At 37.7% G+C, this 25,694-nt stretch overlaps 5 protein-coding genes across 7 annotated transcripts; 3 read left to right on the forward strand and 2 right to left on the reverse strand.

The window, feature by feature from the left end:
- Nucleotides 1–1,947: 1,947 nt before the first annotated feature.
- On the forward strand, nucleotides 1,948–2,789 carry LOC121769434 (probable calcium-binding protein CML46). The gene has a single exon (XM_042166234.1). It carries the CDS (start codon nucleotides 2,145–2,147, stop codon nucleotides 2,697–2,699), a length of 555 nt encoding a protein of 184 aa, XP_042022168.1. The 5' UTR covers nucleotides 1,948–2,144; the 3' UTR covers nucleotides 2,700–2,789.
- A 5,309-nt stretch (nucleotides 2,790–8,098) lies between these two features.
- On the reverse strand, nucleotides 8,099–10,155 carry LOC121767737 (transcription factor CSA-like). Of its 2 annotated transcripts, none has more exons than XM_042164066.1 (3): nucleotides 9,723–10,155; nucleotides 9,250–9,630; nucleotides 8,099–8,436 (listed from the first exon to the last, which is right to left on the reverse strand). In XM_042164066.1, exons 1-3 carry the CDS (start codon nucleotides 10,090–10,092, stop codon nucleotides 8,279–8,281), a joined length of 909 nt encoding a protein of 302 aa, XP_042020000.1. In that variant the 5' UTR covers nucleotides 10,093–10,155; the 3' UTR covers nucleotides 8,099–8,278. The 2 variants fall into 2 exon arrangements, with proteins under 2 accessions (XP_042020000.1, XP_042019999.1); XM_042164065.1 differs by having other exon boundaries at nucleotides 8,100–8,439.
- A 1,372-nt stretch (nucleotides 10,156–11,527) lies between these two features.
- On the forward strand, nucleotides 11,528–13,266 carry LOC121767441 (cyclic dof factor 2-like). The gene has a single exon (XM_042163704.1). It carries the CDS (start codon nucleotides 11,793–11,795, stop codon nucleotides 12,990–12,992), a length of 1,200 nt encoding a protein of 399 aa, XP_042019638.1. The 5' UTR covers nucleotides 11,528–11,792; the 3' UTR covers nucleotides 12,993–13,266.
- Nucleotides 13,267–16,688: 3,422 nt separating this feature from the next.
- Nucleotides 16,689–17,243, forward strand: LOC121768689 (probable calcium-binding protein CML46). Its single transcript, XM_042165232.1, has one exon. It carries the CDS (start codon nucleotides 16,689–16,691, stop codon nucleotides 17,241–17,243), a length of 555 nt encoding a protein of 184 aa, XP_042021166.1.
- A 5,400-nt stretch (nucleotides 17,244–22,643) lies between these two features.
- On the reverse strand, nucleotides 22,644–24,701 carry LOC121767738 (transcription factor CSA-like). Of its 2 annotated transcripts, none has more exons than XM_042164068.1 (3): nucleotides 24,269–24,701; nucleotides 23,795–24,175; nucleotides 22,644–22,981 (listed from the first exon to the last, which is right to left on the reverse strand). In XM_042164068.1, the coding sequence occupies exons 1-3, from the start codon at nucleotides 24,636–24,638 to the stop codon at nucleotides 22,824–22,826; spliced, it is 909 nt and encodes a 302-aa protein (XP_042020002.1). In that variant the 5' UTR covers nucleotides 24,639–24,701; the 3' UTR covers nucleotides 22,644–22,823. The 2 variants fall into 2 exon arrangements, with proteins under 2 accessions (XP_042020002.1, XP_042020001.1); XM_042164067.1 differs by having other exon boundaries at nucleotides 22,645–22,984.
- Nucleotides 24,702–25,694: the final 993 nt, after the last annotated feature.

The following is a 25,694-nucleotide window of genomic DNA, read 5'->3' on the forward strand; positions in this document are numbered from 1 at the left end:
TATACTTTTATAATTTCCACAAAATATAAAAGTGTCAAGGTTGCACCTAAGTTAACTAACAATTTTGTAACTTGACCACCATCATTTTTGAGATCATGTAACAACTATATCATAGATTTAAAATACATGGGCACTTGTTGGGAAAGTTGTCGCTATAATTACGAAATTTTGATATATTGTATATATTGTATTTAAATTTAGAATTACAAATCATGAAAAAAAAATTCTTCATTTTCCTATAATATCAAAGTCAAAAAAATAATGTGACAATACAAAAATATTATGACAAACAAAATATGGTCGTTTCAATAAAAAAACCACCATTTTATTTAATTAAAAAATAAAAATAATATCGATCTTCGCTTTACTTTTTCTCTTTATTAAATATATTTAAATTTTTATCTATTACTACTTCTTTTAATTGCATAGATATCTCTTTATTTATTTTTCAAAAGACTGAAAGAGGATACTTCATTTATTAATGTTCTTTCATGTAAAAAATTAAAAAAATGGTATTAATTAAATTATCCAAAGACTTCACACAGAAGATCCCCCAACATAGGGATATGGAAATTCATAATTAATCGAAACATATCTTATACTCCCTCCGTCCCAAGCTACTCGCACTTATTTCTTTTTTGGGCGTCCCAAGTTACTTGCACTCTTTCCATTTTTAGTAAAATTTTCACCTACAGCCGTCATTTTTGACTTTCTTATATACTCATTCCTTAATCTCCGTGCCGAAAAGGAAAGGAGCGAGTAGCCTGGGACGGAGGGAGTAATTATTATTTTAATTATAGTAATTCCCAGCGAAAAAAACGGGAAAAATATTATTTGTTAGTTTCATTTGAATATCTATATCTTTTAATTTTAAATATAAACTTGGTCAATTAAATTTTTTTAATGAAAAAAATACTCCTATTTTGGCCAAATTTAAGCTATGTTTTGGATTCTTTAATATTAGAAAATAGAAGTGCCTCTTTATATGCAAGTAATGATTAACTAAGTTAATAAATTAAGACTTAGAAATAAAAACCCTACTCCGTTGATACAAATCTAATTTATAAGATAGGGAAACTGATTTATATACGGATACAATCTAAATACTTTTATAAATATATCTGAATTGATTCAAATTTACGTTCAATCTCTCTTCTGAACATCGCTGATTGAAGAATTCAAACGCTCAAAGGAAGAATCAGATAAAAAAGACGAAGGAGATTTTGAAAAATGTACGTATTCTTCTTCTATATGTTTATTTACATTTAAATATATTAAATATCACATGTACATGTCTATATTTTATTTTTGTTTTTACTTATATTTACAAAGTCACCAAAATGATATTAGACGGAGCACAATTATCCGAAAGAAAGTGTTGTTATGATATATCTCCTTCATGAGTAATGAGTAATTCTGATCAAATTTCGATCCAAATACACATGTTTAGTAGGGCCTATGATTCTAAATTTTGAGTTTGAAATTTACGAATAATAATTCTTATAAAATGCCAAAATTCGATAACTTGGTACGTATGAATACCAAAAATCAATTGTAATTTAATCCGAATTGCTTGCTGAGAGAAAAATCCAAAGACTACCAATTTTGTATATTTGGATCCAACAATAAGTTCGAAAAGAAAAAAAATGTTGAAGTTCATATGCCCTTGCTCTTGTATTTGTGTTAAAATCAGATTTTCTAAACCAAATAATTTTAAAATATTGCACGTAAAAATGGGTAAAAGTAAAATAAAGATAAGACTTAGGATCACCAAACACGACTCCAAGTCATGAATTTCCAAGAAGTTTCATCAATCAAATTTTCCATTTAAAGTCAACCAAGACCACCTCTAATTCCACACTTTTCACCTAAACTATAATATCCCCATGATTTCCCACTCAATTAAGAAATTTCCTACACAATTAATTTCCATTTCCTGACCATTTCTGATAAATTTCTTACCTGCACCACACAAGCAGCTTCCTCACACTCTCCAAATCTCTCCCTCTCATAAACACATGTTTATATATACATATATATATGAGGCTAGCTCAGACATGAAAGCCATCATCTCCAACATCTTAGGTTTTCATCTTCATAATCATTCCTACAAATATATGTGATCAATCCTGAAACATCAAACCATGTCTGTGGCTAATCTAAACGAGTTCCCACTATCCACAAACATGAGCACCATCCGATTCTCTCTCCTCATCCTCGGATTAATCAAATTCCTCCTCGTGCAAATCCTCCTCCACAGGAAAAGGATCTCCCTCTTCTTCACTGCCGAATCCCACGGCGCCGCTGATGACTCAAACACGACCATAAAAGTGGCCGAGATCAAATCTGATGATGAGAGTGTTTGCGAAGGAGAGCAGCTGGAGACGGTCATGACGAGGCTAGGCATCTCCGGGCGAGGGAAGCTCCCCGGGAAGATGGGCGGGGACGAGATTTTCGAGATGTTTGAGAAGAGGGAGCCGAGTTTGGGGGAAGTGAGGGAAGCATTCGATGTGTTTGATCAGAACGGGGATGGGTTTATCGACGAGATGGAGCTGCAGAGGGTTCTGTGTGGTTTGGGATTCAAGGAAGGGATGGAGATTGAGAATTGTAGGAGGATGATTGGGGCTGTTGATGAAGATGGAGAGGGGAGGATTGGTTTTTATCAGTTTGTCAACTTCATGGAAAATAACTTTGCTTAGATTTTTTTTTTAGTTTTTGGCTGAAAGAGAAATTGTTTAGAAGTTGGTGGGATTAATGCTTTCTTTAATCTACTGATTTTTTTAATTAAATCATCTCAGTTTTGGTACAATTATATAAATTGCAATATGAAACAGTTACTTCATACTTATGGGCAAACTTGATGCCTTGATGATTCATACAAGTAGAGAGTCATTTTTTTATTGAGTGATTAATAATGATTCTCACAGTCTGGTAGAGGAGAATTGTCTTATCAATTAAATTGCATTTTTCATTAAAGAGGTTTAAGATTCACACTTTATGGAATATTTTTATTTCTCAAGTAAAAGAGAGAGAGAATGTGTATATATTATGGTGTAGTAAGATACGAATGTCCATTCCGTCAAAATAAACGAAAAAAGAAAAGTGTGTGAGTCAAAATTTTCTAACCGGAAAAAAAGATTTCTACATAAATGTCAATTCCATGTTTCTTACTTTTATTTTTAAGATGCTCTTTTTCCAATGTCTCATTCAAGTGTGGAAAACAATAAGGGTGTCCACTATAAGGCGGACACGCCCAATAGCTCCGCCCTAGTTTTTGTCTATAGTCCCAATTTTGTTGTCCATAGCCCCAAAATTCTATTTCCGCCACTATAGTGGACAACTCCAATAGCCCCCAAATTTTATAATCAATTTTCATTTTTAAATATTTTTTAGTTTCAATCAAGTGTAATTTAAATAATCGCAGTATAAATAACTAGAATACGAGGTAATTAGGCCCGAATATTCGTTGTATTGCAAACCGGTAAAATTATACAACGAATAATTAAAATAAAATACAACTACAAAACTCCGGCACCGTCTACTCGGTGTCGGAGTCGGCTTCCTCGTCTTCTTCTTCTTCTTCTCCTCCTCCTCTCTCGCTGCTGCCGGCCTCGGTATCCCCAGGCGCATTATCAACCAACCCCAGTCGACTCTCAAGCCGATTGATGAGCCTCTTGTAGACGTTCCTGACGTACGGGTCAGTTTCACCTGCGTATGACCTGCATACGTCTTGCAGTTGTTGCATCAACGTTACGTCTATGCTATTGGCCAATACCTCGTGGGGTTGCACCGTGGGCTGTGGGATTGGGGCAGACTGGGGGATGCGCGATCCGGACGCGGCCGCCGTTTGGCGTGAGGCACTTCTACCCCCTCTGGCTTTGCGGATAGCGGCCTGTTGTCCCATGGGCCGTCGTCGCCTAATGTGAGTCGCGGCTGGCTCTTCGACTTGCTCGTCGGACTGCTCGAACTCGTGCGAGCCGCTCCCACTGCTGTATTCCCAGGCAAGGTTGTGCCTTGTGCGCTTCGGGCCAGGAGCTGTTTCTACCTCGTTCACCACGATCGACCTGAATTTCGGACAATCCGCGAGGACAAGATACTCCTCCCACAAGGTGAACTTCGGCTGGCCCGTCTTGTGGTATTGGCCCTCCGACAGGGTCTTAACATCTGCTACGCTTCGGCCACTCTCGGCGTGGCGAAGGTTGTTCTCGTATATGGACGCGAACAGCTTGGTAGCCCGCAGTATCCTACCGAACTTTTTTCGGATCTGTTCTGGGTCGCGCTTCTCGGCGCCGTCGGGCTTCAATTCCTCGTATGCCAACATGACGCGCCTCCAAAAACTCCCCGACTCCTGATCGGTACCCACCACGGGGTCCGAAGTGATAGAATCCCACGCCTTCGCCACGGCAATGCTCTCGTCTTTGCTGTATGGCTTGCCGCGGCTGGACCGCTCGGGCTGATCACCGCTACCGCCGGCGCCACTGCCCTCGCTACTCGCAATGCCGGGGCAGCTGCCCGAGTGTCCACCGACGTTGCCGGTGCCACGACTGCCGCCTCCGCCCCTACCGCCACCAGAGCCTCGACTGCCGCTACCTCCTCGGTTCGGAACGGGTGTTTCCACCCGCGCTGCCGGCGTATCTGGGATGCCGGAACTGAGCAGACCCAGCATAGTATCAAATGCGTCTTGATCTGCTTCGGTGATCGGAGATTGGCTGGCTTGGAAAGGGGAACCCGGCCGCGGCAGGTGAAGCTCGTCTAGGTTGGGTCGGTAATCTCCAAAAGTGGAACGACTCAGATTCCGATGTAAAGCGGGCGGCGTTGGTGAGGATCTCCACGACTGAGATGGAGGAAGGGGTGGACTCGATGCCCACGGTGGTGGAGATTGATTCCAACTCCAAGGCTGTGACGGAGCCGCATATCCGCCAAATCCCGACGGCTGAGAAGCATATCCGCCAATACCCGATGGCGGCGAATGATGGGCCGACGGCTGAGATGGATTGCTGTCATATCCCGATTCCTCAGTGTCGGGTGATTCGTCGTCTCCTCGGTGCATTTTGTAGAGAGTGTTTTTGTAGAAAGTGGGTGTATGGATTTTGTGAAAATGGGAGTGGGGGAAGAGGGAGAGTGGTATTTATAGATGAAAAAACGAGAAAAAAAAATTCAAAAAATGCGGCTATAGCCGCGGCGGATATCCGCCACTATAATAGCCGCGCCTATACACCCACCGCCGCGTCCTCGCCCCACTCGCGGCGAAGCCTCGTCCGCCGCCCTCCCCCCACCAGCCGCGTCCACCCTCGCGGCGGACACCCCCTCCACTATAATAGCCGCGCCTACCGCCCCGCTTCCGCCCCGCTCGCGGCTATAGCCGCGTCCACCTTATAGTGGACGCTCTAAGGACTCTTTATATGCACAATTAGTTATTTAGGTGTCAATCACATTTTATCTTTTACAAATTGATCATCAAAAAGATATATGCAGCCCACAATGGCCCATAAAATTTCTAATTCAAGATCAATTTGAAAATTTTGAGGGTAGTTCTAAATGCACTTTTTTTCTCACTATATAAATCGTACTTAGTATTTAAATAAATCAACTTTTTAATTCCTTAGCCCAAACATCAAAACAACGCATTTAGTTACACATACAGATACAGAGCAGAGCATAAACTGTTGTCGATTTCTTGAGAAACTCTCTCATGTTCGCGTACGGTTAGAATCACTATATAGACATCTACGAGGACATGTAAAAATGTGACAGTAGATAATATTGAGATGAAATACTTATTTAAACTAAATTTAGGGGTACGAATGTTATTCCAGAAATATTCTTTATTTTAATTACGTGTCCAAATTGCAATTATTTTTAGTAATTTTAATAATAATAAGAGTAATTAATAGAGGTCGGTCTACAAATTAACGTACACATAACGCACTGCTGACTCCACGTTCCTTGATCAACGTAATTATTCTTGTGGTTGAATATAGTAGTACTACAATAATTACTATGTACTCATACGAAATAACTTTGGAATTATATTTTGATGATCATTATTGGTGATAAATGATTTACTACTTGAATGAAGTTTCTTAATTACCAGTTAAGTAAGCCTCCCAAAAGGTGTACATTATTTTGTGGTCAAAGAAAGAATTCCCAATTAAATTGAACCACTGTATAGAAGGAATGGATCGACAAAATAAATTCAGTCAATACATAAATGAGCAATAAATTAAGTGAGGATCTCCTTTTCTTCTTGCTTATTTTCAAGGTCAATTTTTATCCTCCTAATCTCAATTATACTTTATTTTCATTGGGAGACATTTAATTAGTAATGAACCTCCTCTGGATGATGATTCTAATGATAATTAAGGTTCATTCTAATCATATGTTTAAATATTTCATAATTGGATGTGTTCCTAGTTAATGCATATACTACCAATAAAACATTCTAGTAGTGAGTAAAATTTATAACTAACACTAAATTTATTATATTTAATAAAAATGCCTCTATGATTCCATATCAACCATCAATTCCTAATTTTCATTAGTTTTAAAAAGAGTGATGCTAAATGGCCATAATGTGGCCGGCCATAAAAAGTTAATTTAGTCCATTTACATGTGTATAAAAAAATTAGAATTACCGATATAAACTTATATGTGTGTGAATGGACTTGTGAGTTGATACTTATCTTTGAATTCCATTACGTAAAACACATTAATATCACGAATTACTGTATACGTTGAGCAACAATCAAGAAATGACAGTAGTAATAAGTTGAGCAAAAACTACGAAAGAGCAACACTAACATGTTGAGCAACATATAATGAAGATGATATAAAAGTAAAATCAAGTAGTATTAAACCAAAAATTTGAAAAAAATCAATTTTTGTTATTATTTAATTAATTTATGGCTGGCCATAATGTGGCCGCATAGCATTATTCTTTAAAAATTCACCCTTCATTCAGCAAATCACATTAATTAATTTCTCAAAAGTTATCATTGTTATGGGATGGACATACATCAAAATATGAAGATAAAATCACCATCTTGGACGTCTCAATTTAGTGATTTGCATGCCTTTATAATAAACTATGAGACATATCATATCATTAAAAAATTACTTGATGATCATATATAGGGTTGGCTAAATACCATAATACCATACTTATCGTACCGAAAAAAAATACCGAAAATACCGAATTTGCGGTATACCGCAATATACCGCATTTACAACATTTGCCAAAAATTCAATATATATGTTGTATTTAAAATTTATATAAAAAATGGTTAATATGTTAAAATCTGTAACCCTACTTTCATATTTTAGTTCAACCGCCCCCAACCCCAAACACACACATGCAGAGATGCAAATCAAGTCAACTGTATAATCCAAGCCCCCTAGCTCAAGTGGTTGAGGAGAGAGGCAAGGATACTGCTCCATCCTGGAGGTCTCGAGTTCGACTCCTGGATGGCGCAACTTGGGATTAATTTCCCCAGTGGGCATAAACAAGGCTTGTTGCCTTGGGGCTTTGCAAGCTTACGGGCCTGGACCCGTCTGAGGGTGGACAACTTATGTGCCTGGACCCGTCTGAGGGTAGACAACTTACGGGCCCGGACCCGTCTGGGGGAGGCTAGTTCGTGCGGCCACGAGGCTGGGGGAGGCTAGTTCGTGCGGCCACGAGGGGCTGGGGGAGGCTAGTTCGCTTGCCAATGTATCTCGAACTCGAAAAAAAAGAAAAAAATCAAGTCAACTGTATAGATTTGATTGTGGTGTAATTTTAATCTTTTGGACATTATTTAAATAGGTGAAATTTTATTTTAAATATTTGGCTATAATAGAATTTTTTTGGTATGAAACACAAGTATTGCAGTATGCCATACCTTATTTTGGTATACCGTACTCGGTATGCCATACCTTATTTCGGTATAACGTAAAAGTACGATATACCGCATAGACGGTATGGTAACGGTATCGCGGTATACCGAAAAATTCGGTAAGGTATAGGTATGACATTTTCTCATACCGCAGTTTACGGTACGGTATGCGATATGACATTCTCGGTGCGGTATATCGTACCGTGCCAACCCTAATCATATATTCATATTAAGGGATTCTAGCAGTAGATGAGATGTAGCAAACTAGTACATGCTAGTAATTTTTTTATTAATGAAACTAAAATCAAAAGAAATATAATACTAGTAAAATTTGCAATAATCAATTTCATTAATCTAGAGAGGCGCCAATTAAACTAGAAATGTCTTCAGACTTGCAAGTGCTCATATCATATAGATCCAACTCCAAGAAAATCTATAAATGTAGGCGTTTCCACACTCTCCTGATAACAGTGAGCGTCTTGGTAGTGATATGCAGCCGAAGTAGAAGACGATACTGGAGCAGCAAACGATATCTGCGACGTTGATCCCGGTGAGTATGAACTTCCTGCTGCAAACAAGCACACAAATATGATCAATTAATTCACTGGGCACATGAATCAATTTGTGAGCTATCAAGAAAAATATATACTGCTACTAATTTTCATAACATAAGAGTAAATATCATTATAAACCCCAATCTATAGTCAAAATAATATCCCAAATTAACCATCAGCTTTGCATAAAAATGTAATGCATCCTTTTTCACTCCCCAAATTCATGATGTGGCTCATCAAATACTATTTTATAATTTACGTTGACATAACAGAAACCATGTTGTTTTGAGCCTTACTACTAAAATGAAAATTTGAACATGAACTTTTAAGTATTCAATCATGAAAGTACATCGTTTTTTTATATTAACCTCGTAGTTTAGGATTTGAATAAATACTTTTAATAGTTAGCTCTAGACATATTTCTAGAGTATATTTTGAAATTAATGTCATATTACCCTAAAATGATACAAATATTTTAAACATAGTCTAATTTTGTAAAACTCGATTAGGTTCGAATAAGCTCGTGAGTAGAAGTATTTTGTAATTAAAAAAGTTCAAGGTTTGACAATCTAAAGGTTAAAAATTACATAAATGATACAAATCTGTTGCAAATGATACATAAACATGATACAAACTAAGTCATATTTACCCTCAAAATGATATAAATGTGTTGCAAATTTTACATAAGGGAGAATGTCATATGATGTTTCTAAAGTTATAAATTATCTAGGGTTTTTAATCTAGTGACTGTCAAATAGAAGTGATGATGGCATTAATATAAAGAAGAATCAAAGTAATAAAGATTTATTTGAGACAAGAAATACCATGGTTGAAGTGTTGATAGTCGAATAAGCCATGTTCACCATAGTAATTCGGGGTAGTGGCAAGAGAGTTGTAGTTATAAGCTACAGACTCTTGCATTGTCGTCGTTCTTGTGCGATCTTCGAGAGGTGGAGTCTTCGAGCAAGCCCATTTCATCTTCATGTAGGACTTGGGTTTGTCTCTGCTCCTCCTCGCCATCAGCACATGCCAATGGTTCTTCAACGAATTGTCCGTTCGACCTGGGAAAAGCCGGGAAATCAGAGCCCATTTGTTGCCATACATTCTGTGAGCCTCCATTAGTCTATCCTCCTCTTCATCTGTGAATGCCTTCTTGTTGATCGTAGGGTCTAGTTGATTATACCATCTCAATCTGCAGCTCTTTCCTACAAAATACGATTAAAAAAACACATTTTAGGTCAGATAACTCTGTTTATAGTGTATAATACTATTATATAAAAGTTGTAAACAAATTAACCTGATCTTCCTTCGAGTCTTTCTGCTATGAGGTTCCAATTTTGGGGGCCGTAGGCGGAGACGAGCTCTTTGAGCTTCGCGTCCTCTGAGGGTTTCCAGTGCCCTCTAGCACAAAATTTGGTGCCACCATTCTCCCTCCTTTTGGAGATCGAATTAGGGTTTTCCTCGTTTCTCTTTGTGTTTTTATAGGATGTTTCTTCTTCCTCTTCCTCTTCCTCTTCGTGGTAGTTGAGATCACTACTTTGAAACCCTAGAATGATCTGGTCCGGCCGATCATCCATAGGGTTTCCGGAAAACCCTAATGAAAACATGGGGCGGAGCAGCCTATCTATGAGGGAGGCACCACCGGCATTTTCGCGGTGGTGGTACATGGAAAACTGCGAATTCGAGATAGGAAAATGGCAAGAACTTGAGCTTAAAAAGGGAAGAACAAAAGGAAGTGGTATAGTTTTTATTTGGGAGATTAAATGGGATGATTTATTTATTTATTTAGTATGTAGGGTGAGGGCCTGGTGTGGCTAATAATGAAAGTGGGGATGACCCTCAATTTGACTTATTATAAACCTCCATTGATGGTTGCACAGTACAATTATCTGCACCAACCAAACATTTAACAGGTGCAGTTCTGAAGAATTAATTATAGTACTCTATATTGAAACGCAGTTTTTACTAAAAACAGTACTACTTGTTCTCTTCTACCCTTCATTCTTGGAAGAAATGAATATGTTTGATTATTTAATTATAGAATTATTGAAAGATGTATGTGGCACACGTACATGGCAATCATGTTGATTATTTAATCTTCGAAATATATATAAATGCCAATTTTGACTGAGGAGTGGATTCTAATTTTGATTTTTTAGAATAAGGGAAATTGTTTATAACATATAAGTATTATAATATGATAAATAAATAAACATTCTCCAATTAACTTAATATGATCCTTCGTCATTTGTTGAAGAACTGCTAGAGATCTTCTAAAAACGTGGCGGACGACTTGAATAAGATGGATGAACCGTACGTCTGATAAGTCGTGGATAAAATGATTAACACTATAAATGAGTATGAAAATTTATTTGATAAGCCGGATAAAAGTCTAGATGAATTGAAAAGTTCAAGAGAACTCAAGACTCAAAGAGAGAAAATTTAGTCTTTGTGGCCCAGTTAGTTAGTTTTATAATTAACGGTGAGTAATCTTCACAATTGAGGTAGATGCATTAGAAAAATCAATATTTAATAGGACAGACACCCAAATTCGACTTGTGTCGTTAGTTAATGTAGGTTGGTTGATATTTTCGTTAATTATGAACTAATCTGTGCATCTTGTTGTAGGATAAATATTTCGACCGCACGATTTCTATAATAGTAATACACTAATCAGTTATTAGGCTATGTAGGTTAAACTGAATAGACTGATAAACAACCTAGTCAAAATAATATAGTAGTACTTCCCTAATCGAAATAATGAATAACATATACTCCACAAAATTGATAAAATGAGTTTCACATTCACACATTCCAAAAATAAGGTTGAAAAGGTATAACTTTTGCAATGTTTTTATCCAAATCGCTACAACTAAAAATGAGACAAACTAAGTGCAAAATCACCATTATTAAAAAGTTCATGGTTTCTCCCCACAATAATATTTTGAATTAAAATTTATTTTACTACTTATGGTGATAGCCACTAATCATATGAACGCTAGCTAGAGACCTAGGTATCTTTGATTTCTCAAACTCAATAATACGCTAGCTAGAGACCTAGGTATCTTTGATTTCTCTGGTTAAAAAAGTTAAATAGAAAAGGTGAAAGATGCATCTGATTGTTGATCAGATGAGATATTGTTGGCTGTCATAGTTTTTCTTGAATGAAATAGAGAGGTGAGAGAAGCATCTGATTGTTGATCACAGGTGATATTGTTGGCTGTTATAGTTTTTATTAAGTGAAGTATAGAAAACTGTGTGATGAGTCGATGACTGTATATGTGATAAGTCGATAAGGCGTTTGATTGTGATGTTATATGGTCAGTGTCGAAAACTATTGTAGCTTTGGACTTAGGATTTCTGATGAATGATGCATACGCAGAGTATGTCAAGTCCTAAACAAGATCATGCTAAAGACTCCGAGGAATTGAAAGATTCCAGTGAGTATCGAGCCATAGCTGAGGCTGAAGCTGGATCAGAGAAGATGGTGACGGGCGATGATGACCAAAATGAGACAACCCTTAAGAAGCCCGACAAGATAATTCCGTGTCCTCGCTGCAACAGCATGGATACGAAGTTTTGTTACTTCAACAATTACAACGTGAACCAACCTAGGCATTTCTGCAAGAACTGCCAGAGATACTGGACAGCAGGAGGGACCATGAGGAACGTGCCTGTTGGCGCTGGTCGACGTAAGAACAAGAACTCTGTTCCCCAGTGCGGCCATATCACTGTCCCGGAGGCCCTTCAGAGTGCTCACCACACTGCTGTCAACCCCAACGGCACTCTTCTCACCTTCGACTCAGATTCGCCCCTATGTGAATCCATGGCGTCAGTTTTGAACATTGTTCATAAAACAAACTCAAGAAACGGATTCCATAGACCCGACGAGATGGAGATGTCTGTTCGGAGTAAGGAGAGCGGGGATGATTCTTCCACCACTGCATCAAGTTCGAAGGATGAAGTAGGTAAGAAACCCAAGATGATGCCTAACGGCCATCCCTTGCCTCATCAGGTGCCATGCTATCCGGGAGGCCCCTGGCCCTACCCGTGGAATCCCGTGCAGTGGAACTCTGCTGCATCTCCACCGAGCTTTCCTGTGTCGTTCTATGCTGCAGCACCACCACCTTATTGGGCTTGTGCAGTGCCCGGTGCTTGGAACGTCCCATATGTTATGCAACAACCGCCAACTGCTCTCCAGACGCCTCCTAGCCCAAACTCCCCAACTTTGGGGAAGCATTTGAGAGAAGAAACCGCGCCAAAACCTGCCAATGCAGAGGAAGAGGAACCAAAGGAGAGCAATCTTGAGAGAAACCTATGGTTTCCAAAAACATTGAGGATTGACGATCCGGGAGAGGCTGCTAAGAGCTCGATATGGGCAACGTTGGGGATAAAGAACGAGAGAGCCGGAGCTGTGGGGGCCAGCGGTGGTGGCAGCGCCCTTTTCAAGGTCTTCCAACCACAATCTAAAGGTGATGAAAAGAGCCTCGGTTCAGAGGCCTCAACGGTGTTACAAGCGAATCCGGCAGCACTCTCCCGCTCGTTGAACTTCCATGAGAACTCCTAAGCCGAGGTATCGCGCAGTTTTTCTTGATGATCTCCATTGCCAAGTTGAGAAGTAGTTGTAGCCATGGACTGAGTGTGGGGGAAATGGTGCATTTCCATGATTCTTGACAAGATTTAGGAGATGGTATCCTCCTTTTACATTAAATTTATGATAATGTCACTTGCTAAGATAGTGAGCTTGTGTAACAAACTCCACATGCCGTAAAAATAAGTGGGGAATATTTATGAGATTTTCCTTTTTTTATTATTTGATCACAGCCTTTTTTTCTCTTTCAGACATGGTTTTGACTTTGAGGTTTTTATTATGCCCAATTGCCCACAGGAGAAATTTTCAATCTCATTTGCATATTTTTTAGAGTTAAATGGAAATGTTTTTTATTCTATTCATTAATTGGTTTTAGATTTTTATTTTCAATCATAGCAATGAGTAATGATAATCATAAATCAATGAGCATAAACATGATGGAAAAAAATTTAGATAAAATTATGTTTAAATGACTCGTACATTTAGGAGTGTGTTTGTACTATAAAAAAAAAGAAAAAAAGAATTTATGTCTTCGGATCTACAAACTAAAACATGCTCGTATGTAGTTGAAAGAACAATATTTATGTGTGTTTAAATGTATATTAGAAATTATAATTTTAAATTCTCAAGAATTTGTTTGTATAACGAAACTCCTACAATGCAACGAAATATATGTTGCAAACTATGTACAAGATAAACACTAGTCGGACGTAATAAAACCCAAAAGAAATTGGAAGGAAAATTACAATTGAAATAGCTAAAGATGAATAACAGTAGTCGAAACTCTAAAGCTGTAAGAAATAAGTCAAGTCGAGGAGTCTTCTTTTTCGCAAGACGAGATACACTCTAGTAGTGTCCTCAGATTTGGCATGTTGTCTCCAATGATGAAACGACTTCGTCTCTAGTGATAGAAGGACAAAGCAGAGAGAGAGATTGTATGCTTATTAGTGTAGGAAGTTTGTTGGTTTATGAAATGCATGGAGTGACTACCCTATTTATAAGTTATATGTACGTTGTACTTCTACATATAGTGGTTAAAAGAGAGAAGAATTTAATGGAACATTTGGCATGGGAAATTAATTGTATAGAAAATTATTTGGGCTGTAAAGTTGCTTCAATTTCACACTATTTTTCAACCTGGTTGAAAAATATTAGTAATTGACTAATGAAGCGTTTGAGTCATAATAAACTATACATTCTCCTCTGTCGCTATCTTTTCTCTCTTCAAGAATATTGGTAGCACTCAATTTACTATTAAACACGCAAAAATGAAAATACAATTTAAAACAACGAAATTACCCACGACAAAAATTTTAAATTCCCAATTTCTTTTCTTTTCGATACGGTGGCTAAGACTGCCTTTTTTAATACGACTCAATGCAATTGATTATTTTTGTTGGTATATATAATAGTACCAGTTTTTAAAAATTTATTTCTTAGTCAATGAAGATTACGAAGTGAAAGATTCAATACGCCAGAAATTTGGAGCTATGAATGAGGCATGATAATTCTTCCAATTTAATAGGTATACTTTTATAATTTCCACAAAATATAAAAGTGTCAAGGTTGCACCTAAGTTAACTAACAATTTTGTAACTTGACCACCATCATTTTTGAGATCATGTAACAACTATATCATAGATTTAAAATACATGGGCACTTGTTGGGAAAGTTGTCGCTATAATTACGAAATTTTGATATATTGTATATATTGTATTTAAATTTAGAATTACAAATCATGAAAAAAAAATTCTTCATTTTCCTATAATATCAAAGTCAAAAAAATAATGTGACAATACAAAAATATTATGACAAACAAAATATGGTCGTTTCAATAAAAAAACCACCATTTTATTTAATTAAAAAATAAAAATAATATCGATCTTCGCTTTACTTTTTCTCTTTATTAAATATATTTAAATTTTTATCTATTACTACTTCTTTTAATTGCATAGATATCTCTTTATTTATTTTTCAAAAGACTGAAAGAGGATACTTCATTTATTAATGTTCTTTCATGTAAAAAATTAAAAAAATGGTATTAATTAAATTATCCAAAGACTTCACACAGAAGATCCCCCAACATAGGGATATGGAAATTCATAATTAATCGAAACATATCTTATACTCCCTCCGTCCCAAGCTACTCGCACTTATTTCTTTTTTGGGCGTCCCAAGTTACTTGCACTCTTTCCATTTTTAGTAAAAATTTTCACCTACAGCCGTCATTTTTGACTTTCTTATATACTCATTCCTTAATCTCCGTGCCGAAAAGGAAAGGAGCGAGTAGCCTGGGACGGAGGGAGTAATTATTATTTTAATTATAGTAATTCCCAGCGAAAAAAACGGGAAAAATATTATTTGTTAGTTTCATTTGAATATCTATATCTTTTAATTTTAAATATAAACTTGGTCAATTAAATTTTTTTAATGAAAAAAATACTCCTATTTTGGCCAAATTTAAGCTATGTTTTGGATTCTTTAATATTAGAAAATAGAAGTGCCTCTTTATATGCAAGTAATGATTAACTAAGTTAATAAATTAAGACTTAGAAATAAAAACCCTACTCCGTTGATACAAATCTAATTTATAAGATAGGGAAACTGATTTATATACGGATACAATCTAAATACTTTTATAAATATATCTGAATTGATTCAAATTTACGTTCAATCTCTCTTCTGAACATCGCTGATTGAAGAATTCAAACGCTCAAAGGAAGAATCAGATAAAAAAGACGAAGGAGATTTTGAAAAATGTACGTATTCTTCTTCTATATGTTTATTTACATTTAAATATATTAAATATCACATGTACATGTCTATATTTTATTTTTGTTTTTACTTATATTTACAAAGTCACCAAAATGATATTAGACGGAGCACAATTATCCGAAAGAAAGTGTTGTTATGATATATCTCCTTCATGAGTAATGAGTAATTCTGATCAAATTTCGATCCAAATACACATGTTTAGTAGGGCCTATGATTCTAAATTTTGAGTTTGAAATTTACGAATAATAATTCTTATAAAATGCCAAAAATTCGATAACTTGGTACGTATGAATACCAAAAATCAATTGTAATTTAATCCGAATTGCTTGCTGAGAGAAAAATCCAAAGACTACCAATTTTGTATATTTGGATCCAACAATAAGTTCGAAAAGAAAAAAAATGTTGAAGTTCATATGCCCTTGCTCTTGTATTTGTGTTAAAATCAGATTTTCTAAACCAAATAATTTTAAAATATTGCACGTAAAAATGGGTAAAAGTAAAATAAAGATAAGACTTAGGATCACCAAACACGACTCCAAGTCATGAATTTCCAAGAAGTTTCATCAATCAAATTTTCCATTTAAAGTCAACCAAGACCACCTCTAATTCCACACTTTTCACCTAAACTATAATATCCCCATGATTTCCCACTCAATTAAGAAATTTCCTACACAATTAATTTCCATTTCCTGACCATTTCTGATAAATTTCTTACCTGCACCACACAAGCAGCTTCCTCACACTCTCCAAATCTCTCCCTCTCATAAACACATGTTTATATATACATATATATATGAGGCTAGCTCAGACATGAAAGCCATCATCTCCAACATCTTAGGTTTTCATCTTCATAATCATTCCTACAAATATATGTGATCAATCCTGAAACATCAAACCATGTCTGTGGCTAATCTAAACGAGTTCCCACTATCCACAAACATGAGCACCATCCGATTCTCTCTCCTCATCCTCGGATTAATCAAATTCCTCCTCGTGCAAATCCTCCTCCACAGGAAAAGGATCTCCCTCTTCTTCACTGCCGAATCCCACGGCGCCGCTGATGACTCAAACACGACCATAAAAGTGGCCGAGATCAAATCTGATGATGAGAGTGTTTGCGAAGGAGAGCAGCTGGAGACGGTCATGACGAGGCTAGGCATCTCCGGGCGAGGGAAGCTCCCCGGGAAGATGGGCGGGGACGAGATTTTCGAGATGTTTGAGAAGAGGGAGCCGAGTTTGGGGGAAGTGAGGGAAGCATTCGATGTGTTTGATCAGAACGGGGATGGGTTTATCGACGAGATGGAGCTGCAGAGGGTTCTGTGTGGTTTGGGATTCAAGGAAGGGATGGAGATTGAGAATTGTAGGAGGATGATTGGGGCTGTTGATGAAGATGGAGAGGGGAGGATTGGTTTTTATCAGTTTGTCAACTTCATGGAAAATAACTTTGCTTAGATTTTTTTTTTAGTTTTTGGCTGAAAGAGAAATTGTTTAGAAGTTGGTGGGATTAATGCTTTCTTTAATCTACTGATTTTTTTAATTAAATCATCTCAGTTTTGGTACAATTATATAAATTGCAATATGAAACAGTTACTTCATACTTATGGGCAAACTTGATGCCTTGATGATTCATACAAGTAGAGAGTCATTTTTTTATTGAGTGATTAATAATGATTCTCACAGTCTGGTAGAGGAGAATTGTCTTATCAATTAAATTGCATTTTTCATTAAAGAGGTTTAAGATTCACACTTTATGGAATATTTTTATTTCTCAAGTAAAAGAGAGAGAGAATGTGTATATATTATGGTGTAGTAAGATACGAATGTCCATTCCGTCAAAATAAACGAAAAAAGAAAAGTGTGTGAGTCAAAATTTTCTAACCGGAAAAAAAGATTTCTACATAAATGTCAATTCCATGTTTCTTACTTTTATTTTTAAGATGCTCTTTTTCCAATGTCTCATTCAAGTGTGGAAAACAATAAGGGTGTCCACTATAAGGCGGACACGCCCAATAGCTCCGCCCTAGTTTTTGTCTATAGTCCCAATTTTGTTGTCCATAGCCCCAAAATTCTATTTCCGCCACTATAGTGGACAACTCCAATAGCCCCCAAATTTTATAATCAATTTTCATTTTTAAATATTTTTTAGTTTCAATCAAGTGTAATTTAAATAATCGCAGTATAAATAACTAGAATACGAGGTAATTAGGCCCGAATATTCGTTGTATTGCAAACCGGTAAAATTATACAACGAATAATTAAAATAAAATACAACTACAAAACTCCGGCACCGTCTACTCGGTGTCGGAGTCGGCTTCCTCGTCTTCTTCTTCTTCTTCTCCTCCTCCTCTCTCGCTGCTGCCGGCCTCGGTATCCCCAGGCGCATTATCAACCAACCCCAGTCGACTCTCAAGCCGATTGATGAGCCTCTTGTAGACGTTCCTGACGTACGGGTCAGTTTCACCTGCGTATGACCTGCATACGTCTTGCAGTTGTTGCATCAACGTTACGTCTATGCTATTGGCCAATACCTCGTGGGGTTGCACCGTGGGCTGTGGGATTGGGGCAGACTGGGGGATGCGCGATCCGGACGCGGCCGCCGTTTGGCGTGAGGCACTTCTACCCCCTCTGGCTTTGCGGATAGCGGCCTGTTGTCCCATGGGCCGTCGTCGCCTAATGTGAGTCGCGGCTGGCTCTTCGACTTGCTCGTCGGACTGCTCGAACTCGTGCGAGCCGCTCCCACTGCTGTATTCCCAGGCAAGGTTGTGCCTTGTGCGCTTCGGGCCAGGAGCTGTTTCTACCTCGTTCACCACGATCGACCTGAATTTCGGACAATCCGCGAGGACAAGATACTCCTCCCACAAGGTGAACTTCGGCTGGCCCGTCTTGTGGTATTGGCCCTCCGACAGGGTCTTAACATCTGCTACGCTTCGGCCACTCTCGGCGTGGCGAAGGTTGTTCTCGTATATGGACGCGAACAGCTTGGTAGCCCGCAGTATCCTACCGAACTTTTTTCGGATCTGTTCTGGGTCGCGCTTCTCGGCGCCGTCGGGCTTCAATTCCTCGTATGCCAACATGACGCGCCTCCAAAAACTCCCCGACTCCTGATCGGTACCCACCACGGGGTCCGAAGTGATAGAATCCCACGCCTTCGCCACGGCAATGCTCTCGTCTTTGCTGTATGGCTTGCCGCGGCTGGACCGCTCGGGCTGATCACCGCTACCGCCGGCGCCACTGCCCTCGCTACTCGCAATGCCGGGGCAGCTGCCCGAGTGTCCACCGACGTTGCCGGTGCCACGACTGCCGCCTCCGCCCCTACCGCCACCAGAGCCTCGACTGCCGCTACCTCCTCGGTTCGGAACGGGTGTTTCCACCCGCGCTGCCGGCGTATCTGGGATGCCGGAACTGAGCAGACCCAGCATAGTATCAAATGCGTCTTGATCTGCTTCGGTGATCGGAGATTGGCTGGCTTGGAAAGGGGAACCCGGCCGCGGCAGGTGAAGCTCGTCTAGGTTGGGTCGGTAATCTCCAAAAGTGGAACGACTCAGATTCCGATGTAAAGCGGGCGGCGTTGGTGAGGATCTCCACGACTGAGATGGAGGAAGGGGTGGACTCGATGCCCACGGTGGTGGAGATTGATTCCAACTCCAAGGCTGTGACGGAGCCGCATATCCGCCAAATCCCGACGGCTGAGAAGCATATCCGCCAATACCCGATGGCGGCGAATGATGGGCCGACGGCTGAGATGGATTGCTGTCATATCCCGATTCCTCAGTGTCGGGTGATTCGTCGTCTCCTCGGTGCATTTTGTAGAGAGTGTTTTTGTAGAAAGTGGGTGTATGGATTTTGTGAAAATGGGAGTGGGGGAAGAGGGAGAGTGGTATTTATAGATGAAAAAACGAGAAAAAAAAATTCAAAAAATGCGGCTATAGCCGCGGCGGATATCCGCCACTATAATAGCCGCGCCTATACACCCACCGCCGCGTCCTCGCCCCACTCGCGGCGAAGCCTCGTCCGCCGCCCTCCCCCCACCAGCCGCGTCCACCCTCGCGGCGGACACCCCCTCCACTATAATAGCCGCGCCTACCGCCCCGCTTCCGCCCCGCTCGCGGCTATAGCCGCGTCCACCTTATAGTGGACGCTCTAAGGACTCTTTATATGCACAATTAGTTATTTAGGTGTCAATCACATTTTATCTTTTACAAATTGATCATCAAAAAGATATATGCAGCCCACAATGGCCCATAAAATTTCTAATTCAAGATCAATTTGAAAATTTTGAGGGTAGTTCTAAATGCACTTTTTTTCTCACTATATAAATCGTACTTAGTATTTAAATAAATCAACTTTTTAATTCCTTAGCCCAAACATCAAAACAACGCATTTAGTTACACATACAGATACAGAGCAGAGCATAAACTGTTGTCGATTTCTTGAGAAACTCTCTCATGTTCGCGTACGGTTAGAATCACTATATAGACATCTACGAGGACATGTAAAAATGTGACAGTAGATAATATTGAGATGAAATACTTATTTAAACTAAATTTAGGGGTACGAATGTTATTCCAGAAATATTCTTTATTTTAATTACGTGTCCAAATTGCAATTATTTTTAGTAATTTTAATAATAATAAGAGTAATTAATAGAGGTCGGTCTACAAATTAACGTACACATAACGCACTGCTGACTCCACGTTCCTTGATCAACGTAATTATTCTTGTGGTTGAATATAGTAGTACTACAATAATTACTATGTACTCATACGAAATAACTTTGGAATTATATTTTGATGATCATTATTGGTGATAAATGATTTACTACTTGAATGAAGTTTCTTAATTACCAGTTAAGTAAGCCTCCCAAAAGGTGTACATTATTTTGTGGTCAAAGAAAGAATTCCCAATTAAATTGAACCACTGTATAGAAGGAATGGATCGACAAAATAAATTCAGTCAATACATAAATGAGCAATAAATTAAGTGAGGATCTCCTTTTCTTCTTGCTTATTTTCAAGGTCAATTTTTATCCTCCTAATCTCAATTATACTTTATTTTCATTGGGAGACATTTAATTAGTAATGAACCTCCTCTGGATGATGATTCTAATGATAATTAAGGTTCATTCTAATCATATGTTTAAATATTTCATAATTGGATGTGTTCCTAGTTAATGCATATACTACCAATAAAACATTCTAGTAGTGAGTAAAATTTATAACTAACACTAAATTTATTATATTTAATAAAAATGCCTCTATGATTCCATATCAACCATCAATTCCTAATTTTCATTAGTTTTAAAAAGAGTGATGCTAAATGGCCATAATGTGGCCGGCCATAAAAAGTTAATTTAGTCCATTTACATGTGTATAAAAAAATTAGAATTACCGATATAAACTTATATGTGTGTGAATGGACTTGTGAGTTGATACTTATCTTTGAATTCCATTACGTAAAACACATTAATATCACGAATTACTGTATACGTTGAGCAACAATCAAGAAATGACAGTAGTAATAAGTTGAGCAAAAACTACGAAAGAGCAACACTAACATGTTGAGCAACATATAATGAAGATGATATAAAAGTAAAATCAAGTAGTATTAAACCAAAAATTTGAAAAAAAATCAATTTTTGTTATTATTTAATTAATTTATGGCTGGCCATAATGTGGCCGCATAGCATTATTCTTTAAAAATTCACCCTTCATTCAGCAAATCACATTAATTAATTTCTCAAAAGTTATCATTGTTATGGGATGGACATACATCAAAATATGAAGATAAAATCACCATCTTGGACGTCTCAATTTAGTGATTTGCATGCCTTTATAATAAACTATGAGACATATCATATCATTAAAAAATTACTTGATGATCATATATAGGGTTGGCTAAATACCATAATACCATACTTATCGTACCGAAAAAAAATACCGAAAATACCGAATTTGCGGTATACCGCAATATACCGCATTTACAACATTTGCCAAAAATTCAATATATATGTTGTATTTAAAATTTATATAAAAAATGGTTAATATGTTAAAATCTGTAACCCTACTTTCATATTTTAGTTCAACCGCCCCCAACCCCAAACACACACATGCAGAGATGCAAATCAAGTCAACTGTATAATCCAAGCCCCCTAGCTCAAGTGGTTGAGGAGAGAGGCAAGGATACTGCTCCATCCTGGAGGTCTCGAGTTCGACTCCTGGATGGCGCAACTTGGGATTAATTTCCCCAGTGGGCATAAACAAGGCTTGTTGCCTTGGGGCTTTGCAAGCTTACGGGCCTGGACCCGTCTGAGGGTGGACAACTTATGTGCCTGGACCCGTCTGAGGGTAGACAACTTACGGGCCCGGACCCGTCTGGGGGAGGCTAGTTCGTGCGGCCACGAGGCTGGGGGAGGCTAGTTCGTGCGGCCACGAGGGGCTGGGGGAGGCTAGTTCGCTTGCCAATGTATCTCGAACTCGAAAAAAAAGAAAAAAATCAAGTCAACTGTATAGATTTGATTGTGGTGTAATTTTAATCTTTTGGACATTATTTAAATAGGTGAAATTTTATTTTAAATATTTGGCTATAATAGAATTTTTTTGGTATGAAACACAAGTATTGCAGTATGCCATACCTTATTTTGGTATACCGTACTCGGTATGCCATACCTTATTTCGGTATAACGTAAAAGTACGATATACCGCATAGACGGTATGGTAACGGTATCGCGGTATACCGAAAAATTCGGTAAGGTATAGGTATGACATTTTCTCATACCGCAGTTTACGGTACGGTATGCGATATGACATTCTCGGTGCGGTATATCGTACCGTGCCAACCCTAATCATATATTCATATTAAGGGATTCTAGCAGTAGATGAGATGTAGCAAACTAGTACATGCTAGTAATTTTTTTATTAATGAAACTAAAATCAAAAGAAATATAATACTAGTAAAATTTGCAATAATCAATTTCATTAATCTAGAGAGGCGCCAATTAAACTAGAAATGTCTTCAGACTTGCAAGTGCTCATATCATATAGATCCAACTCCAAGAAAATCTATAAATGTAGGCGTTTCCACACTCTCCTGATAACAGTGAGCGTCTTGGTAGTGATATGCAGCCGAAGTAGAAGACGATACTGGAGCAGCAAACGATATCTGCGACGTTGATCCCGGTGAGTATGAACTTCCTGCTGCAAACAAGCACACAAATATGATCAATTAATTCACTGGGCACATGAATCAATTTGTGAGCTATCAAGAAAAATATATACTGCTACTAATTTTCATAACATAAGAGTAAATATCATTATAAACCCCAATCTATAGTCAAAATAATATCCCAAATTAACCATCAGCTTTGCATAAAAATGTAATGCATCCTTTTTCACTCCCCAAATTCATGATGTGGCTCATCAAATACTATTTTATAATTTACGTTGACATAACAGAAACCATGTTGTTTTGAGCCTTACTACTAAAATGAAAATTTGAACATGAACTTTTAAGTATTCAATCATGAAAGTACATCGTTTTTTTATATTAACCTCGTAGTTTAGGATTTGAATAAATACTTTTAATAGTTAGCTCTAGACATATTTCTAGAGTATATTTTGAAATTAATGTCATATTACCCTAAAATGATACAAATATTTTAAACATAGTCTAATTTTGTAAAACTCGATTAGGTTCGAATAAGCTCGTGAGTAGAAGTATTTTGTAATTAAAAAAGTTCAAGGTTTGACAATCTAAAGGTTAAAAATTACATAAATGATACAAATCTGTTGCAAATGATACATAAACATGATACAAACTAAGTCATATTTACCCTCAAAATGATATAAATGTGTTGCAAATTTTACATAAGGGAGAATGTCATATGATGTTTCTAAAGTTATAAATTATCTAGGGTTTTTAATCTAGTGACTGTCAAATAGAAGTGATGATGGCATTAATATAAAGAAGAATCAAAGTAATAAAGATTTATTTGAGACAAGAAATACCATGGTTGAAGTGTTGATAGTCGAATAAGCCATGTTCACCATAGTAATTCGGGGTAGTGGCAAGAGAGTTGTAGTTATAAGCTACAGACTCTTGCATTGTCGTCGTTCTTGTGCGATCTTCGAGAGGTGGAGTCTTCGAGCAAGCCCATTTCATCTTCATGTAGGACTTGGGTTTGTCTCTGCTCCTCCTCGCCATCAGCACATGCCAATGGTTCTTCAACGAATTGTCCGTTCGACCTGGGAAAAGCCGGGAAATCAGAGCCCATTTGTTGCCATACATTCTGTGAGCCTCCATTAGTCTATCCTCCTCTTCATCTGTGAATGCCTTCTTGTTGATCGTAGGGTCTAGTTGATTATACCATCTCAATCTGCAGCTCTTTCCTACAAAATACGATTAAAAAAACACATTTTAGGTCAGATAACTCTGTTTATAGTGTATAATACTATTATATAAAAAGTTGTAAACAAATTAACCTGATCTTCCTTCGAGTCTTTCTGCTATGAGGTTCCAATTTTGGGGGCCGTAGGCGGAGACGAGCTCTTTGAGCTTCGCGTCCTCTGAGGGTTTCCAGTGCCCTCTAGCACAAAATTTGGTGCCACCATTCTCCCTCCTTTTGGAGATCGAATTAGGGTTTTCCTCGTTTCTCTTTGTGTTTTTATAGGATGTTTCTTCTTCCTCTTCCTCTTCCTCTTCGTGGTAGTTGAGATCACTACTTTGAAACCCTAGAATGATCTGGTCCGGCCGATCATCCATAGGGTTTCCGGAAAACCCTAATGAAAACATGGGGCGGAGCAGCCTATCTATGAGGGAGGCACCACCGGCATTTTCGCGGTGGTGGTACATGGAAAACTGCGAATTCGAGATAGGAAAATGGCAAGAACTTGAGCTTAAAAAGGGAAGAACAAAAGGAAGTGGTATAGTTTTTATTTGGGAGATTAAATGGGATGATTTATTTATTTATTTAGTATGTAGGGTGAGGGCCTGGTGTGGCTAATAATGAAAGTGGGGATGACCCTCAATTTGACTTATTATAAACCTCCATTGATGGTTGCACAGTACAATTATCTGCACCAACCAAACATTTAACAGGTGCAGTTCTGAAGAATTAATTATAGTACTCTATATTGAAACGCAGTTTTTACTAAAAACAGTACTACTTGTTCTCTTCTACCCTTCATTCTTGGAAGAAATGAATATGTTTGATTATTTAATTATAGAATTATTGAAAGATGTATGTGGCACACGTACATGGCAATCATGTTGATTATTTAATCTTCGAAATATATATAAATGCCAATTTTGACTGAGGAGTGGATTCTAATTTTGATTTTTTAGAATAAGGGAAATTGTTTATAACATATAAGTATTATAATATGATAAATAAATAAACATTCTCCAATTAACTTAATATGATCCTTCGTCATTTGTTGAAGAACTGCTAGAGATCTTCTAAAAACGTGGCGGACGACTTGAATAAGATGGATGAACCGTACGTCTGATAAGTCGTGGATAAAATGATTAACACTATAAATGAGTATGAAAATTTATTTGATAAGCCGGATAAAAGTCTAGATGAATTGAAAAGTTCAAGAGAACTCAAGACTCAAAGAGAGAAAATTTAGTCTTTGTGGCCCAGTTAGTTAGTTTTATAATTAACGGTGAGTAATCTTCACAATTGAGGTAGATGCATTAGAAAAATCAATATTTAATAGGACAGACACCCAAATTCGACTTGTGTCGTTAGTTAATGTAGGTTGGTTGATATTTTCGTTAATTATGAACTAATCTGTGCATCTTGTTGTAGGATAAATATTTCGACCGCACGATTTCTATAATAGTAATACACTAATCAGTTATTAGGCTATGTAGGTTAAACTGAATAGACTGATAAACAACCTA

Source organism: Salvia splendens, chromosome 15 (genome assembly GCF_004379255.2).
Source record: "Salvia splendens isolate huo1 chromosome 15, SspV2, whole genome shotgun sequence".
Lineage (NCBI taxonomy): Eukaryota > Viridiplantae > Streptophyta > Magnoliopsida > Lamiales > Lamiaceae > Salvia > Salvia splendens.

Coding starts and splice junctions, on each gene's coding strand:
- LOC121769434 (XM_042166234.1), top strand. CDS start 2,145: ATGTCTGTGGCTAATCTAAACGAGTTCCCACTATCCACAAACATGAGC.
- LOC121768689 (XM_042165232.1), top strand. CDS start 16,689: ATGTCTGTGGCTAATCTAAACGAGTTCCCACTATCCACAAACATGAGC.
- LOC121767737 (XM_042164065.1), bottom strand. CDS start 10,092: ATGTACCACCACCGCGAAAATGCCGGTGGTGCCTCCCTCATAGATAGG. Junction 9,631..9,722: donor AAGACTCGAAGGAAGATCAG/GTTAATTTGTTT, acceptor CGTATTTTGTAG/GAAAGAGCTGCAGATTGAGA. Junction 8,440..9,249: donor CTATCAACACTTCAACCATG/GTATTTCTTGTC, acceptor GCTTGTTTGCAG/CAGGAAGTTCATACTCACCG.
- LOC121767441 (XM_042163704.1), top strand. CDS start 11,793: ATGATGCATACGCAGAGTATGTCAAGTCCTAAACAAGATCATGCTAAA.
- LOC121767738 (XM_042164067.1), bottom strand. CDS start 24,638: ATGTACCACCACCGCGAAAATGCCGGTGGTGCCTCCCTCATAGATAGG. Junction 24,176..24,268: donor AAGACTCGAAGGAAGATCAG/GTTAATTTGTTT, acceptor CGTATTTTGTAG/GAAAGAGCTGCAGATTGAGA. Junction 22,985..23,794: donor CTATCAACACTTCAACCATG/GTATTTCTTGTC, acceptor GCTTGTTTGCAG/CAGGAAGTTCATACTCACCG.